At 36.5% G+C, this 19694-nt stretch overlaps 1 protein-coding gene across 1 annotated transcript; it reads left to right on the top strand.

Moving 5' to 3' along the window:
- The first annotated feature begins 54 nt into the window (after positions 1 to 54).
- Positions 55 to 18314, top strand: LOC123533622 (mitochondrial ubiquitin ligase activator of nfkb 1-like). Its single transcript, XM_045315345.2, has 3 exons — positions 55 to 245; positions 5597 to 5799; positions 6653 to 18314. The coding sequence occupies exons 1-3, from the start codon at positions 135 to 137 to the stop codon at positions 7386 to 7388; spliced, it is 1050 nt and encodes a 349-aa protein (XP_045171280.2). The 5' UTR covers positions 55 to 134; the 3' UTR covers positions 7389 to 18314.
- Positions 18315 to 19694: the final 1380 nt, after the last annotated feature.

Genomic DNA, 19694 nt, shown 5'->3' with positions numbered 1-19694 from the left:
TCAAACTCTTATTTTAAATGCGTCAGTTTTAGAATCGCTATAAAGGCATTTTTTAGAATTCGTTTAAAATTATTTCTTAATGATTCGAATGGAAACTAGGAATTTGCAACAGAGAATTTCGGAAGAAACACACTATGACATCATCTAATTTCGGTTCTGTTGTTGGGCTTGGTGTAGATCTGATATTTTTTGCAATCTTTTACTCCTGGTACAAGAGAATTAATCGTTCGGCTGATGAAATAAAGGTAAAGAAGTGTAACGGTGTCAACATAAATTTCATATCTTAAAAAATGTCCTATAGATGTGTTGCTAACCACAGACACTTGGGGGTCAGCACCCCTCCCCCTCCCAGTCCGCCCCTGCCAACCTACAGCCAATGTATTTCGTCTTAAAACAAATTGAGCACATGTCTCAATCATACAACAACTCAGAGCTCCAGATAAGCTGCGTATTTGCGCAGTTAAAATTGCAGAAAACCCTATTGAATTCATACAGTGTGCGTACTGAAACGCAAGTTAAATTCCTAATACCCAATTCGTAAAAAATCGCTTGCGTATCGCATTTACTTTATTACTAGAATGGGTACGAGACTTAAACGTTAGATTTAACTGACTGGTTATACATTACCACAGAACAGGTTGCAATTTATCAGAAAAATCACAGGACCATTCAGTCGGCTGATCGGTGTTATTTGGACACTTTGTAAACAATCTTTACGCCGATAAAATGTAAAAGGGGTTGCAGAAAAAACATTGTTGCAGCACAAACAAACAAATTATTGGGGTATTTTGCTGTTCAACAATGACAGTTATCTGTTTGTGACGATGTTGTGTCACCAATACTGGATGACATCTTTTGGAAGAATGCATATTGCAGTGACCACATCCTTCGGGATACTGTGGATGAACTGATCTCGGACTGCATTAAAAGTGAAAAAGAAAACAACAGTATGGAACATTCATTACAGTTTTAAATACATTTTTATATTAAACATTGAACTTAGGGTGCCATTAAAGTACTTAGTCAATCCTGTGTAATGATATATACCATGTATACTGTAAGCAAAAATACTCAATTGTCAGTGTGAGATTGGTAAAATACCCAATTGGTTTTAGCAAATACCCAATTACTTCTGAAAAGGCTGGGTAATGATATTATTTTTACCCAATTCAAATTTCCAATACCCAATTCAGACAAAAAGTGATGGGTAAATACTAAGTTGCACCTAAAGCTTATCTGGAGCTCTGAGTTACAACTTCTGTTACCATTTCAGCATGTTTAAAAAAACTCCAATATTCTATCAATGCTCAGTAATGAATTGACAGAATTATGCAATCAATAACAGTTTTATGATAATTTAATATTAGGAACAATAACCGAAAATCTCGTTGTTTTTAGCACGTAGGGGGTGAAGCTACATGTTGCCTTTATGGAAGAAATGGCTGAAAACGGTCAATTAAACGATGATTATTTTAAAAGATTGTAATCTTTTAAAATGTAGATTGATTGTCACACATATTCTAAATTAAGATTTTGACTGTTGAATGCCTTTGCCGACCGATCCATGAAAATTGACCCAACCCGAAATATTTTATATCGATTTTATCTACAAGATTTATTTTATTCCTTTCAGGATTCCATTTTATTAATGATTAGATAAACGTTTAAGCTTTAAAATGATACCAAATAAGCTGGATTCTAAATCACGATGACCAGGTTAATTCTTCGTATGTAATAAGTCTCCTAATTTTGTTCACCTCGGGAACGCAACCAATTCACGTGCCGAACTATAGTATAATAATTTTATGATATGCATGAAACAGACGAATACTAATGTCACAGTGTATGTCCCGGACAAAGGGTAAAAATCCCAGAAATTTTAACTCAGAATCCCGGAAATGTCCTGAAAAATTATGGCATGTATGTGGGACACAGACGTTATTGTTAGTAGTTATAATAAAAATACTCGCTGCCAAAGTCAACTGCCGCCGCGATGGCCGAGAGGGTACAGGCACTGGTTCAGTAAACTCTTTGTTTTGTCAGGGCCGCAGATTCGCTCTGCGCTATTGGCGATTTTTATGCCCCCCCTTCTAATAAGGAGGGGTATATTGTTTTGCAGATGTCGGTCGGTTGGTCGGTCGGAATGTAGACCAATCAGTTTCCGTATGATAACTCAAGAACGCTTTGGCCTAAGATCATGAAATTTGATAGGGAGGTTGGTCATCACCAGCAGATGACCCCTATTGATTTTGAGGTCAGTAGGTCAAAGGTCAAGGTCACAGTGACCCTGAACAGTTAAACGGTTTCCGGATGATAACTCAAGAACGCTTAGGCCTAGGGTCACAAAAGTTGATAGGGAGGTTGATCATGACCAGCAGATGACCCCTATTGATTTTGAGATCAGTATGTTAAAGGTCAAGGTCACAGTGACCCTGAACAGTTAAACGGTTTCCGGATGATAACTCAAGAACGCTTAGGCCTAGGGTCACAAAACTTGATAGGAGGTTGATCATGACCAGCAGATGACCCCTATTGATTTTGAGGTCAGTATGTCAAAGGTCAAGGTCACAGTGACCAGGAACAGTAAAGTGGTTTCCGGGCAATAACTCAAGAACGCTTGGGCCTAATGTCAGGAAAATTGATAGTTAGGTTGGCCATGACCAGCAGATGACCCCTATTGATTTTGAGGTCATTAGGTCAAAGGTCAAGGTCACATTGGCCAGGAACAGTTTAACAGTTTCTGATCTTCTTGTCCAAAACCATGGGGCATAGGGCTTTGATCTTTGGTATGTAGCAAAATCTAGTGGTCCTTTCCCAAGATTGTTAAGATTATATCCCTGGGGGTCAAATATGGCCCCACCCCGGGGATCAGATGGTTTATATAGACTTATATAGGAAAAAACTTTGAAAAACCTGTCCAAAAGCACAGGGCCTAGGGCTTTGATATTTTGTATATGACATCATCAAGTGGTCCTCTACTAAGATTATTCAAATTATTCCCCTAGGGTCAAATATGGCTCCGCCCTGGGGGTCACATGGTTTACATAGACTTGTATAGGGAAAAACTTTGAAAATCTTCTTGTCCAAACCACAAAGACTATCATGGCTTTGATATTTTGTAATTTAGCATCATCTAGTGGTTCTCTACCAAGTTTGTTCAAATTATTCCTCTAGGCTCAAATATGGCTCCGCCCCAGGGGTCACATGGTTTATTTAGACTTATATAGCGAAAAACTTAGAATCTTCATGTCCATAACCTGCATCATTCAAATTTGGAATACATATATAGTCAGGGTTTTTTCTAGCTATTTTGGGAACATAGCCTATACCCCCGAAATTGGGAATTTTGACACGTAAATGTTCCAAATTGGGAAATATTTAGTCCCATAGGATATAGTAAGGATGTGTTTAAGCACTTTCTCTTACACTTGTTTCCCATTGTACACCTCTTTAACAAACTTCCATTACAAAATTGTCCATAATTTGGTCAATGTTTGTGCAATTTTGATGAAATTTTTTTCAGGATGTAGATTGGGAATTTTTGCACTCATTTTGGGAAAAAAACATACTTTTTGGCATTGGGAATATAGCCGAATAACGGCTATAAAAACAGCCGAAAAAAAACACTGATAGTTTTGAGTGGCAAGATGAATGCTGACATGAGTTGACCTTGATCTTGACCTAGTGACCTACTTTCACATTTCTGTAGCTACAGCCTTCAAGTTTGGACCACATGCATAGGTTTGTGTACCGAAAAAAACTTTGACCTTGTTATTGACCTAGTGGCTTACTTTCACATTTTTGAAGGTACAGGCTTCAAGTTTGGACTACATGCATAGTTTTTTGTTCCAAAATAAAATTTGACTTCGATTTTGACCTAGTGACCTACTTTCACATTTCTCAAGCTACAGCCTTCAAATTTGAACCACAATCAAGATCACTCTGTAATCTCTTGTTAGGTTAATAGGTTAAAGGTTAAGGTCAGATTAAACTAGATTGGTAGAACTTTTGTTTACAGTGAGCTTATAATTTCTGTTCCTTGTGCAATTACTGAATGCATCAAGGGGGGCATTTCGTGTTCGACGAGCTCTTGTTTTTATGTAATATCTTAATTTTCTTTTTAACAATATAATCTCAAGATAAAAAAAAAAATCATTTAAACAAAAAAAGAAAAAAAGGATCGCCCATAGCGCAGAGCGAACCCGCGGCACTGACAAAACAACAGAGTTTACTGAACCAGCGCCTGCACCCTCTCGGCAGTTGACTTTTGTAGCGGGTATTTTTATCATAAATTCATTTTACTATCAAATCGCCGAATAATGGAGTGCCCTGTCTTGCAGACAGCTCATGTTTTGTTTAAAAATTCGTTTTTCTCACAAATGTACAGTTTATGTTAGTCAAATGATTGCACTTTTGAAACATTTAAAGCCCTCCCGAAATACTAGACTGACCCCATAAATTACTTAGAGTTAGAAATACACATAATAACTAAATAAATCTCTATGGAAGATCTATTCCAGTTAGCGGACATTTTCCTGGTTTTATCACTTCGTTTCGCAAGCTGAATTTGCTGGGGATAATTGAATTATTTCGGCCATATAGACATGTACTGTAAATTCCGAAGCAATTCATCATACTGTCCAAAAATGTCCTATTTTTTGGACTAGCCATCTGGAAGGTTATTACATGTATGTCTGTGTCTAGTTATTGTGTGCTTGTATTGTAACATTCTTATTGCCCTCCATATTTTTATTCTTTTATTTTGTTATATCTGACTTTGTAGATAACAAACATCCTATAGAAAAATCAATATATATATTCAGATGTCTCACTTTATAAGTCATATTTGTTTAATAATTGTGCCCGCCACATGACCTTCATTTTCAAACTTAAAACCTTAATAAACAATATTTTTAGTTGAAAACAATTAGTTTTCAACTGTCCGTTTGTTTGTTTGTTTGTCACAACGTTAACTTTTTGCATGAAGGCACTTTACTCGCAAACCACTGCACCCAGGACCTTCAAACTTCACATGCTGATAGTACTTATTGAGTACACGAGCCCTACTGACTTTGGGGTCACCAGGTCAAAGGTCAAGGCGCTGCGGGGGCATTTGTCACCATTAGTGACAGCTCTTGTTGGTCCTACAGCCCACATAAATGACCCAATTTAGCTCATACTCACTCATCAAACCTAGTGGCAAGACCTACAAACTGACTTGCACACTGTGTATAAACTGTTACCAGCTTCGAAAAATTTGAGTGCACGGTCAGCTTGGACAGCTCTTGTTAGAACTTGTAATCAGTTTTCAAATGTATGTGGTTAAATATTAAATGCCTATAATGGAACTAGGAGCAGCATTTTCAAAATGCAAAATCACACACATAAAAGCTCACAAAGTCAAAACAGTAAAAAAAAAAAGCAAACCCGAAGTTAACAATCATTTGAGAATTTAGAGTTCAGAATTGAGGAAAAATAGACCTTTTTGCATTGGGACTGCCTCCTTCTACTGAAGATTGCTTTGTAGGGGAAAGTTTCCAGTTTATTATTGAATGGTGCTATTCAGACTTATTTGGATTTATTTTATTTTCTTCAGAAAGCACCATATCGCCGGCTAGATGACCAGCTTATAAAAGACCTGTCAGAGGGGAAATCCCCAAGTCTGGCATATGCCTGTGTTGAAGGAGAAGTTATGCCAGTGAGTCAAGTGTTGCATAGTCGACATGTAGAGGGTCAGAATGGAGTTATTCAGCATATAACTCTGACTGAACACAAATCAAAAAGAATACAGGGTGTTTGGTAAGATTTTTTCCAGTGTTTTTCAGATACAAGTCATTTTAGGGCAAGATGGGTTTTTTTTTTTATCTGTGTAAAATCAATGTCGCTAAATTTTTGGACATTTCTATAAAAAAAAATTTTGGACAGTAAGAAAAATATATTTTTTTGTTTCCCCTAGGGAAAAGTACAATATATAGGAAAGACTAAGCAGATTTAGTGTGATTATGCTCCCCTTCAAACAAGATAAAGATAGGGTTTCTTCAAACAAGATAGTGTTTACTGGTTGGCTTAGACCAATGGCTTTCAGACTTCAACGGATCATTAGATGATTGTGTTTTGGTCTCATAGGTCAAAGGTTAAAATAAAAGTAGTTCAGGACTGACATATCAGTATTTGGAGAAAGCAAAGGCCTACAGTCGTCAAACTTTATAGGTTGGTTGCTTTTTGTCAGTAGATGAACCCTATTGTTTTGGCCGTCAGAAGGTCTAAATTTGAACTTACAAAGATCTTTAGATAACGGAGCAGTGTTTGATATATGGCAGTCAAATTTTATAGGATAACTTCATATCAGATGATCGCTATTGTTTTAAAGGTTGGTATGTGAACGTTCAGCTTACAATCGCCAATCTTGAAGATGATTGCCAGGGATCGGTAAGTGACTCCATTTGTTTTGCTGTCTGTAGGTCAAAGGTCAAGAATCAGTAGCAGCAGAATGCTTAGGTCTGCTGTCTTGAAAAGAATATTGTCTAAGGTAAGCAGATTGATTTACAAACAAATACCTTTAGCCACAGGATAGGATGATAAAGGTTTCATTTTGATTTTGTTTACGCATGTTTTATTAAGTGTATTATATTGTTAAGTGTTATATTTTCAGGACGGATATAAAGAATGTGATTCAGGACAAAATACAGGCAGTACCATTTTATCTAAAACGATGGCTGGGAAAAGAGTCGCAAACAGAAATTCTGGTTACTGAACCGACTTCTGCTAACTTCCTGTTGGACGACCTCACAATTACCCATGATTCTTTTGAACCGGTTGAAAGAGGTAATGTGGTTGCACGAGGGATTGATCACATTTTTGGCGAAGTGAACAAAGGCTATCATGAGACAGAAAAAATGTTACTTACGAATACATTGATTCTAGGCATAGGGGAAATTGCATATATTGACAACAAATTACAGCTTTCGCCACCCAAAGATGGACAAATGTACATACTGACAAAAATGAGCAGAGGTGAAGTTATTAAAAAACTGGAGACTCGTTCGTTCTGGGTGAAATTTTTTATGTTGAGTGCAGGTGCTGTAGGAGTATCATTACTATTACATATCTTATACAAGCAGTTCAAACGATGGAAATCGAACAGAAGTCGTGAGCAATTTATATCGGAGGTTAGGAATTTACGTCTGCGGAATGAAGAACGAGAGGCAGACGAAAGTAACGATAGTAATACATGTGTTGTGTGTCTCGCAAATCCCAGAGAGATAGTATTGCTGGATTGTGGTCATATATGTTTGTGTGCCGAGTGTGTCTTGAATTTGCCAGAACCCCTAACGTGCCCTGTTTGTAGACAAAATGTTGATAGATATATTACTACTTATCACCCATAACAACATAGATATTTAGTATTATTGAAATTGTTATGCAAACTATCAGTGAAAGCATTAATTGTTATGTAGTGAAACACCACTTGCTTGAGCCCCAGGACTCACTCAGACAATGTGATAAATGGCAGTTTTCTTTATTATGCCGCAGTATATAGCGATTGAACTGTCCATTTGTCCATCAGTCTGTTTTGACCAGATTGTCTGCAGTCCACATTAATGACCCGATTTAGCTCACATTCACACTCAACAATCCTTGTAGCAAGACCTACAAACTGACTTATATATAAATGACCTTGACCCCTCATATGAGCTTCACTTTAAAACTTAAAAACCTTAATAAACAACATTTTTGGTCCTACAGCCAACATAAATGACCCATTTTAGTTCATACTCACACTGAACAAATCTTGTAGTAAGACCTACAAACTGACCTATATACAGATGACATTGACCTTCAAATGATCTTCACTTAAAACCTCAAAAAACAACATCTTTGGTCATACACCCAGGGCAGGATTTTGCATTCTGAAAACGCAGCTCCTTGAATTTTCCATATTTGGATTGCTAAAAACCCAGGATAGTGGGAGGATTTTGGTCGTACCTTTAGTAGATGGTGTTTTACTGTTAATATATATGCACTACAAGAGCTGCTCAATGTGCCAACATTCTCCTCCTTAACTCTGTATTATGTAAAGCTGTGGTCTGAAAAATTGTTTTCCTGAAATATGAAAAATATGTACTACCTTTTAAACAGTTATTTTTGAGCCATATTTTCGAAATTGAGGCCAACTTTATGTTAAAACTTTGCCCCCAGTTTCTAACTTTGTTTGCTATTCTCGTAACTTTAAAGAGGCCCTTAAATAACCTTTATAGTACTGGTTGAACTTAATTTTTTTTTACATTTATGGAAAATTGTAGCATAAACTCAAGCTGTTCATGTGATATAGAAACAAGTAGATAGATGATGATTTTGTATATTTCTAAATTCATTATTACATTTCCAATTACAAACACATTAAGTTACAATGGAACTAGAACAATGGAACCTGAAATATCAGTATTTTTAGCTCACCTATCACAAAGTGACAAGGTGAGCTTTTGTGATCGCTTGGCGTCTGTCGTCCGTCCGTCTGTCCGTCCGTCCTTAAACCTTTGCTTGTGACCACTCTAGAGGTCACATTTTTCATGGGATCTTTATGAAAGTTAGTCAGAATGTTCATCTTGATGATATCTAGATCAAGTTCGAAACTGGGTCAGGTGTGGTCGAAAACTAGGTCAGTACGTCTAAAAATAGAAAAACCTTGTGACCTCTCTAGAGGCCATACTTTTCAATGGATCTTCATGAAAATTGGTCAGAATGTTCACCTTGATGATATCTAGATCAGGTTTGAAACTGGGTCAACTGCGGTCAAAATCTAGGTCAGTAGGTCTAAAAATAGAAAAACCTTGTGACCTCTCTAAAGGCCATACTTTTCATTGGATCTTCATGAAAATTGGTCAGAATGTTCACCTTGATGATATCTAGGTCAATTTTGAAACTGGGTCACGTGCCTTCAAAAACTAGGTCAGTAGGTCAAATAATAGAAAAACCTTGTGACCTCTCTAGAGGCCATATTTTTCATGGGATCTGTATGAAAGTTGGTCTGAATGTTCGTCTTGATGATATCTAGGTCAGGTTCGAAACTGGGTCAACTGCGGTCAAAATCTAGGTCAGTAGGTCTAAAAATAGAAAAACCTTGTGACCTCTCTAAAGGCCATACTTTTCATTGGATCTTCATGAAAATTGGTCAGAATGTTCACCTTGATGATATCTAGGTCAATTTTGAAACTGGGTCACGTGCCTTCAAAAACTAGGTCAGTAGGTGAAATAATAAAAAAAACTTGTGACCTCTCTTAGAGGCCATATTTTTCATGGGATCTGTATGAAAGTTGGTCTGAATATTCATCTTGATGATATCTAGGTCAAGTTCGAAACTGGGTCAGCTGTGGTCAAAAACTAGGACAGTAGGTCTAAAAATAGAAAAACCTTTTAACCACTCTAGAGGCCGTATTTTTCAATGGATCTTCATGAAAATTTGTCTGAATGTTCACCTTGATGATATCTAGATAAAATTTGAAACTGGGTCACATGTGATCAAAACTAGGTCAGTAGGTATAAAAATAGAAAACCTTGTGACCTCTCTAGAGGCCATACTCTTCATGAGAACTTTATGAAAATTGGTGAGAATGTTCACCTTGATAATATCTAGGTCAAGTTCAAAACTGGGTCATGTGCCTTCAAAAACTAGGTCATTAGGTCAAATAATAGAAAAACCTTGTAACCTCTCTAGAAGTCATATTTTTCAATGGATCTTCATGAAAATTGGGTCATGTGGAGACAGGTGAGCGATTCAGGACCATCATGGTCCTCTTGTTTCATATTGACGTTCAGATTTTATATTAGGTGTGTGAAGTCATTTGTGATGTCAGTTTGATGTTGCCATGTTCAGAACTGCTATAATGATGATTTTTTCAATTTTACTCGGGCTAAAGAACAAACTTGTTATGTTGTATCATCTATATCATAATTATAAGTATAGTATGTGTATGTATGTATCGAGAAATATGCACTTGTTGAATGTTCTTTTGACCCCCAACAGAAATTAACCATTTCACAATATTATAATTTTTTTTTTTAACAGATGAAATGAATATATGAATACTAAGATAAAAATTGATTTTTTTTACTGGACACTTCAAAGAACAAATCAAAAATAAATCAAAACTTTACAGGGATAATCGTTTTATTTGTTGCAGTGTAAAATGGAAAAATATTGATAATTTTACCAAATGAATGTCAGTTGCAATATTTTCATGAGTGGCACAGCCGTGATTGAAAAATTTTATTCTGACGTTCACCGGCAAAATATATTTCAGTCTTACTTGTAAAACAAGCATTTTATTTTGGCTGTGACTAAATACAGAGTTGGTGCGCCCGTGATATATTACAGACTCCGGTATATACCGGATTAACTAAATTTGAACAAAAACACCTTAAATATATTTATTTTGTAACCATGGTGATTCTAACCCTAACCTTTAGTCAGTATATTATGCACATTATACACTAAATGCGTGCGGACATGCAAAAAAATGAGAATTTTTGCCGTATGTCCATTTGATAATAATTCCGCGCATGCGCAGAACAGCTGCACCAACTCTGCAATGAAAACATTCTTTTCTTTTAGTTTCAAGACATTTCAGTGATTTTTAACCAGTACAGTCAATTCCACTTATTTGAATACTGGTTATTGGAATATTCCACTTATTTGGATACAAAGTTAAAACACCAATCTACTTCCAGTATAACCTGTTCAACTTTGGCGACATCACATGCAAAATAAAAAATAAAAGTTGAATAATTCTTCGGCATTTTTTTTTTAGCTCACCTGTCACAAAGTGACAAGGTGAGCTTTTGTGATCGCGCGGTGTCCGTCGTCCGTCCGTCCGTAAACTTTTGCTTGTGACCACTCTAGAGGTCACATTTTTCATGGGATCTTTATGAAAGTTGGTCAGAATGTTCATCTTAATGATATCTAGGTCAAGTTCGAAACTTGGTCACGTGCCTTCAAAAACTAGGTCAGTAGATCTAAAAATAGAAAAACCTTGTGACCTCTATAGAGGCCATATATTTCATGAGATCTTCATGAAAATTGGTCAGAATGTTCAACTTGATGATATCTAGATCAAGTTCGAAACTGGGTCACGTGCCTTCAAAAACTAGGTCAGTAGGTCTAAAAATAGAAAAACATTGTGACCTCTCTAAAGGCCATACTTGTGAATGGATCTCCATAAAAATTGGTCAGAATGTTAACCTTGATGATATCTAGGTCAGTTTTGAAACTGGGTCACATGCCATAAAAAACTAGGTCAGTAGGTCAAATAATAAAAAAACTTGTGACCTCTCTAGAGGCCATACTTTTCATGGGATCTGTATGAAAGTTGGTCTAAATGTTCATGTTGATGATATCTAGGTCAAGTTTGAAACTGGGTCAACTGCGGTCAAAAACTAGGTCAGTAGGTCTAAAATTATTAAAATCTTTTGACCTCTCTAGAGGCCATATTTTTCAACGGATCTTCATGAAAATTGATCTGAATGTTCACTTTTATGATATCTGTGTCAGTTTGGAAACTGGGTCACATGCGGTCAAAAACTAGGCCAGTAGGTATAAAAATAGAAAAACCTTGTGACCTCTCTAGAGGCCATATTTTTCATGAGATCTTCATGAAAATTAGTGAGAATGTTCAACTTGATGATATCTGCATAAAATTTAAAACAGGGTCACGTACCTTCGAAAACTAGGTCAAATAATAGAAAAACCTTGTGACCTCTCTAGAGACCATATTTTTCAATGGATCTTCATGAAAATTGGTCAGAATTTTTATCTTGATAATATCTAGGTCAAGTTCAAAACTGGGTCACATGAGCTCAAAAACTAGGTCACTATGTCAAATAATAGAAAAAAACGACGTCATACTCAAAACTGGGTCATGTGGGAAGAGGTGAGCGATTCAGGACCATCATGGTCCTCTTGTTTTTTTTAAGATTTTAGTATGGAAGAATGCATATCTTTATGATTTTGTAGAGGTTTATATACTTCTAAAAAAAAATTATGTATGTTTTTGAAAGAATTTCCAATTATTGATAAGCATTTAAATGAAATTCCATATCACTGTTCACACTGTTTGAAACAGTGAAAGTTATAGAATATAATCTTCTGTTATGGTTCAATAACCCAATGAAAAATATGAAGTAAATGATTTTTTTATGCCCCCGAAGGGAGGCATATAGTTTTTGAACCGTCTGTCGGTCTGTCAGTCTGTCGGTCTGTCAGTCTGTCGGTCTGTCCGCAATTTTCGTGTCCGGTCCATATCTTTGTCATCGATGGATGGATTTTCAAATAACTTGGCATGAATGTGTACCACAGTAAGACGACGTGCAGTGCGCAAGACCCAGGTCTGTAGCTCAAAGGTCAAGGTCACACTTAGACGTTAAAGGATAGTGCATTGATGGGCATGTCCGGTCCATATCTTTGTCATCGATGGATGGATTTTCAAATAACTTGGCATGAATGTGTACCACAGTAAGACGACGTGCAGTGCGCAAGACCCAGGTCTGTAGCTCAAAGGTCAAGGTCACACTTAGACGTTAAAGGATAGTGCATTGATGGGCATGTCCGGTCCATATCTTTGTCATCGATGGATGGATTTTCAAATAACTTGGCATGAATGTGTACCACAGTAAGACGACATGCAGTGCGCAAGACCCAGGTCCGTAGCTCAAAGGTCAAGGTCACACTTAGACGTTAAAGGATAGTGCATTGATGGGCGTGTCCGGTCCATATCTTTGTCATCGATGGATGGATTTTCAAATAACTTGGCATGAATGTGTACCACAGTAAGACGACATGCAGTGCGCAAGACCCAGGTCCGAAGCTCAAAGGTCAAGGTCACACTTAGACGTTAAAGATCATTTTACATGATAGTGCATTGATGGGCATGTCCGGTCCATATCTTTGTCATTTATGCATGGATTTTAAAATAACTATGCATGAATGTGTGACACAGTAGGACGCTGTGTCGTGCGCAAGACCCAGCTCCGTAGGTCAAAGGTCCTAAACTCTAACATCGGCCATAACTATTCATTCAAAGTGCCATCGGGGGCATGTGTCATCCTACGGAGACAGCTCTTGTTTTTTCATTCACAAGATTGTTAAATAGAAACTTGTATGAAATTCTTTGGATCACAGTTTCCTTATACTTTGAACTCACCAGGACTCTGTTTAGGGTGAGTTATAAGTATAGGTAGATTTACTGTTGACCTGTATCAACATTGTCTCCTCATCAGTCCTTCTTTTTCTCAGAATTTCATCAAACATCGTATGTAGCATCCTTGCATGGACATTTCTGACATGTGTTCAAATGGTTCCTATCCAAGTTATTTAAATTTTCCACTCAGCTAAACAGCGAAAACTCTTTAAATAACATTTAATGAACTTTAAATAGATGTTCACTGACAGTGGTCAGCAGCAAGGTAGACTATGGCCCATTTCATGACATGTGTATATTAAATAAGGGATTAATTGAAATGTTTTTTAAATTTTGAAGATTTTGGTATCTGTCTGGAGAAGTGGCATACTATATTTTTATGTGCATTTTTATGTTCAGTTATTAGTGATAATTTATCAGATCATAGTCATGAGATTAATGAAGATAATGAAGATTACTATGTACTGTTCAAGATAGATAACTCTGTCAGTCTTGTAGGGTGTTTAACTGTATGTTATCTCCCATACAACAAAGATATTTTGTTCTGTTTGATTTAGAACTTTTTTATAACAGTTTTCCAGTTATATACAGGAGTCAGTTAACCATTATGGACCCGTTTCTGTAATAACCTGCTCCCCACAAGTAATGGACAGCTTCTCTGACCAAATGAATCAATAGTGGACAACTGACTTCATTACGGTGACGGGTCAAAACGGCCCAAATCCATGACGGTCCGTCACCAAAACGGCCCAAAACCAAGATGGCCCATACCATGACGGACCAGTTTTCATTAATAACCAAGAATAACCAAGAATTTCAAATAATTCTTTTTATTTATGTTTTATTTATTTACATAGCAAAAATGACAACAAATTTTATTATACATATAATTGGACAACAGGACAGGACATGAAAAAAACATCTATGAAATGAACATTAATTAATTTTTAAAACAATTAAAGCAATTAAATGCCCATAAAAGATAAAAAAATATGGATAGGAAGTACGAAAATAAGCCATATCTTTTTTTTTAACTTTTATGTCTTATTTAAATTTATTTTATATCGTTATATAGATACGATCATTAGACACTTAAAAAGCAAAAATAAATTATTTTATTCTAGCAATTAAGAAGTGAATAGCGATTATTAAATCAGAAAAAATAATTGTCCCTTAATATAATTTTATTCTAAATCAACTATGATCTTACAAATAGCATCTTTAATTTGTCATAACGGTATATTACGGTATATTTAATATATCTGGGCCGTCCTGGACTGGGCCGGCTTGATATGGGCTGTTTTGGATTTGGGCCGTCCTGACCCGCATTCCTTCATTACACATTGTTACATCACTAGATCATTTTAGAAAGTATATAAAGTATATTCAAACCTCCAACCCCGTTTTGAATTCTTTTACTTAACTTGTTGAATGTCCAGGCCAGGATTAACTTATGTCAAATAGTTTATATCTAACAGTAATGGATCTGAAGATATGTATGAATGATTTCAGACAAATTGCATTCTGTCAGATTGTTGTGTTTGCCAGTGTGTGGAACGGTGTTGATTCATAGTCTTGTGTTGAGTGGTTCAGGCCGCTGAATTTGGATCACTTGCCCCTCCATGTTATGTGTTCAAAACCTCTGCTTGAGTGTATAATATTTTTATGTGAGGAAGTGACCCAGCTGGCTTAAAAAAGATAGGTAGTTCTACCCAGGTACCTGCCCATACCTGAAATGGTCCCCAGAGGGGCACCTGGAGTCTTCCTCCACTATAGAAAGTCACCATATGGCCCGTAATAATGTCAGCCTTGAACCGAACAAAAACAAAACAAATGAGCCGTGCCATGAGAAAACCAACATAGTGGGTTTGCAACCAGCATGGATCCAGACCAGCCTGCGCAGTCTGGTCAGGACCCATGCTGTTTGCTTTTAAAGCCTCGTGCAATTAGAGAAACTGTTAGTAAACAGCATGGATCAGCAGGCTGGTCTGGATCCATGCTGGTCGCAAACCCACTATGTTGGTTTTCTAATGGCGCGGCTCAAATGTTAATTAGCTAAATGTAAACCTATAAATGCTTGCAGTAACAGTTCATGTCTGGACAGTGTAGCATTATATTTGGTTAGCTATGATTTATTGACAGTTAAGCTTGCACATCTGTTAAGTTTCACAAATTTTGATTGCATTATTTCAAGGTTACTGTTTATTAACAGTACTCAGTCTTGAGGAAAATATGATACAGTGATAATTTAAGTAGTGATAATGAATTCAATACTTGTAATCTTACGAAATTTCCGGGAAATCAGTAGACTTTTAACATGTTTATCGTAATTTACGTGTAATTAGATAACCTTGTAACAGACTAAATTATTGGCTCATTGCAAAATGTTTGTATCTCGAATGAAATAAAAAAAAATTTACCCCCATTTTGTATTTAGTCAATGAAATGAGGATTTTTGGTGCAGTTTGTTTTGATCTAAGAGTTTTATCAAGATAACCAAGACCTTCAGGGTTGTTTTTTTAAGAACAAAAAAAATTGCTGAGCATTGTAGGAACACTGAGATAGCAAGATTTTAGTCAGAAAATATTTTATCTTTCAGATAACTCATTTCTTAAACAGGAAGGTTTACCAGTATTTTCACCAATCAGATTATTTCCTTAAAAAGAAAACAACAAAAAACGCTGTATTTTGTTTGCTTTTTTTACTCCACGTACTTAGAAACTCAAAGGGGAGCACCATGTTATCTGTGAAGAGTGCTCTTAAAGTGTCTGTGACAATCTGTGTGAGTTCATTTTTTCTCTAAATTACCATGAAGGGAAGTTGTCAATCAGTGGCAGGTCAGTGGTTCTACTCGTGCACCATTTTGTGCATGAAACTGTGCTTGGAGGGGTAGTTAAAGTCTTGCTCTAATCCTTCAAAACTGGAAAGTTGATAAATGAATGTGATTTAACCTTTAGCCTGGTGGCAGCAAGTGATTTTGCCTTTTCGACCAGTGCAGACCAAGATCAGCCTGCACATCCGTGCAGTCTGATCGTGATCTGCACTTTTTGCTATTCAGTCTGACAGTACATTTTCAGAGAACACCCCTTCGAATAATAAATGGTACTGCCCAAATTGAATGATGGACCAGTCCATTTAGTATTCCAGAAGAATAATACCTGTTTTGTTTTTAGCTCACCTGTCACATAGTGACTAGGTGAGCTTTTGTGATCGCCCTTCGTCTGTCGTCCATCCATTCACAATTTCTTGTGAACATGATAGAGACCTCATTTTGCAAACAGCTTTAATCAAACTTGCACAAAAGTTGTATTGGCATAATATCTCGGTTCCTTTCGAAAACTGGCCAGATGATTGATCCCTTCATGGGTTCCAGAGTAATGGCCCCTTAAAGGGCCAAAATTTGCTTTTTTTTGGCTTGTGAACACGATAGAGACCACATTTTGCAACCAGCTTTAAACAAACTTGCACACAACTTGTATTTGCATAATATCTCAGTTCCTTTCGAAAACTGGCCCGATCCCATCATGCGTTCCAGAGTTATGGCCCCTTAAAGGTCCAAAATTTGCTATTTTGGCTTTTGCAGCCATATACATGTATAAAGACTTCATTTATGGTTTGATTTGATACAAACTTGCAAAATATCTGCAACAACAATAAATCTTGGATTCAATCAAAGGTTCCGGAGTTATTTTATATCTGAATACCTACCCTGATTTTAATCAAAATGGATTTGTATCAGTAAGTACTTATAGGACTCATTTGAAATTTCATTAATGTCATTAGTTGGACTGAGACAATCAGGGTAGATAACTATGAACTTATTTTATGTCAAATTACCTCCCTTTATTTCAAATTAAAAAGGGTATTTCTCCGTAACTAATGAAGATACTGATCTGAAATTTCATTTATGCCATCATATTGACTTGGACAATCAGTGAAGATACATATTGACTGAATTTATGACAAATTACCTCCCTTTATTTTTTATGTAAATGAAAATACCTGGCAGCTTCTAATGAGATTGGTTTGAAACGTTATTTATGTCTTCCATGGTAAGAAATAGTCATGTTAGATAACTGATTGAACATGTATCAATATGAATACTTTTCTAATATATTGTTGTAAAGGCTTGTACTCTGTATCTTCTACATGCATTTACCAATGCATGATTACCTCCCAAGATTTTATTAAAAATGGATTTATCTCAGTAAGTATTTATAGGACTCATTTGAAATTTGATAATTGTCATTAGTTGGAGTGAGACAATCAGGGTAGATAACTATGGACAGATTTTATGTCCAATTATCTCCCTTTGTTTCAAATTAAAATGGGTGTATCTCAGTAACTAATGAAGATACTGATTTGAAATGTCATTTATGCCATCAGATGGACTAGGACAATCAGGGTAGATAACTTTTGACTGAATTTATGACAAATTACCTCCCATTATTTTATGTAAATGAATATACCTCAGCAGCATCTAATGAGATTGGTTTTAAATGTTATTTAAGTCTTCCAGGGTAAGGAATAGTCATGCTAGTACAAAAATGCAGCATTTGAGCCTAGGACCCTCAAACTTGGTATGGAGATTGGCCCTGACTAGTATGTGACCCATAGGTCAAAAGGGACTGTTACAAGAAAATATTTATCCTGATGATATTTAATGTGTATGCCTATGTGATTTATGTCAAAACTTGATCTTACCATAAAGAGCAATGGTACTCAGGTGAGCGATATGGGGGCATCATGGCCGTCTTGTTACCAAACAGACCAATCAGAAATTGTTGTGAGGAAGCCATCCAGCTGGCTTACGAAAGGTCGTTGGTTCTACCCAGGTGCCCGCTCGTGATGAAATAATGCACGGAGGAGCACCTGGGGTCTTCCTCCACCATTAAGGCTGGAAAGTCACCATATGACCTATCATGTGTTGGTGCGACGTTAAATAAAAAAAAAAAAAAAAAAGAAATTGTTGTGAAGTTCTGCTGTGTTGTATTTTGTGAGAAATTTTTTGTGTGTGTGTGTGTGTATAGGTGTGATTTGCCTGTTAGATAATTGCAGCACTATGATGACAATTGTTACCCTGACTTTTTGTACGAATAAAATATTTTGACATAAAAAATCTCTTTATGTTTATCGTTCTTAGTATTCTACAATTTGTAATTTTTTTTATGGTTCCTAAAACAGTTTTCAGCTCACCTTTCACATAGTGACAAGGTGAGCTTTTGTGTTGGCCCTGCATCCATCGGCGTCCGGCGTGCCCAAATTGAATGATGGACCAGTCCATTTAGTATTCCAGAAGAATAATACCTGTTTTGTTTTTAGCTCACCTGTCACATAGTGACAAGGTGAGCTTTTGTGATTGCCCTTCATCCGTCGTCCGTCCATACACAATTTCTTGTGAACATGATAGAGACCACATTTGGCAATCAACTTTAATCAAACTTGCACACAACTTGTATTGGCATAATATCTCGGTTCCTTTCGAAAACTGGCCAGTTCCCGTCATGGTTTCCAGAGTTACGGTCCCTTAAAGGGCCAAATTTTGCTATTTTAGCTTGTGAACACAATAGAGACCACATTTTGCAATCGGCTTTAATCAAACTTGCACACAAGTTGTATTGTCATAATATCTCAGTTCCTTTCGAAATCTGGCCAGATCCTATCATGGGTTGCAGAGTTATGGTCCATTAAAGGACCGAAATTTGCTATTTTGGCTTTTGCAGCCATATAGAGATTTCATTTATGGTTTGATTTGATACAAACTTGCAAAATATCTTGAACAACAATAGATCTTGGATTCAATGATAAATCCATCAGATCCAATCATAGATTCTTGAGTTATGGCCCCTGACTGACCCCTGAAAGAGCCAAAATGTGTTATGTTTTACCTTGTGAACACGATAGAAGTGACGTTTTACATTCAATTTTAACCACACTTACACACAACTTTAAAGATCTTGGTTCCTTTCCAAAACTAGCTAGGTTCCATCATGGGTTCTAGAGTTATTGCACCTGAAAGGAACAAAATTTTCTATTTTGGGGCTTTCAGCCATATAGAGGTTTCATTTATGCTTTGGTTTGATACAAACTTGCACAGAATGTTTATTTTGATCATCTCTAGGCCAGGTTAAAACTGGGTTATGTGGGGTCAAAAGTTAGGTCACTAGGTCAAATCAAAGGAAAAACTTGGTATCACCTTAGAAGCCACATTTTTGCCCCTATCTTCATAAGACTTTGTCAGAATGTTTACCTTGGTGATTCCTAGGCCATCATGTGGGGTCAAAAGCTAGGTCACCCGCTCAAAAAAAAAGCTTGTTAACAATGTAGAGGCCTCATTTATGATCCTATCTTCATGAAACTTGGTAAGAATGTTTATCTTGATGATTCCTAGGCCAAGTTCGAAACTGGGTCATGTGTGGTCAAAAACTAGGTCACCACTCCAATCAAAGGAAAAACTTTTTAACTCTTGAGGCCACATTTATGACCCTATCTTCATGAAAC

Source organism: Mercenaria mercenaria, chromosome 12 (assembly GCF_021730395.1).
Source record: "Mercenaria mercenaria strain notata chromosome 12, MADL_Memer_1, whole genome shotgun sequence".
In the NCBI taxonomy this organism is placed as follows: Eukaryota; Metazoa; Mollusca; class Bivalvia; order Venerida; family Veneridae; genus Mercenaria; species Mercenaria mercenaria.
Note: the sequence above shows the minus strand (reverse complement) of the source record. Positions and strands in the feature narration are given on the sequence as shown.

Excerpts from the sequence above, each read along its gene's own strand:
- LOC123533622 (XM_045315345.2), top strand. The coding sequence starts at position 135 with ATGACATCATCTAATTTCGGTTCTGTTGTTGGGCTTGGTGTAGATCTG. Across the intron at positions 246-5,596 it reads GTTCGGCTGATGAAATAAAG|AAAGCACCATATCGCCGGCT; the intron begins GTAAAGAAGTGT and ends TATTTTCTTCAG. Across the intron at positions 5,800-6,652 it reads AAAAGAATACAGGGTGTTTG|GACGGATATAAAGAATGTGA; the intron begins GTAAGATTTTTT and ends TTATATTTTCAG.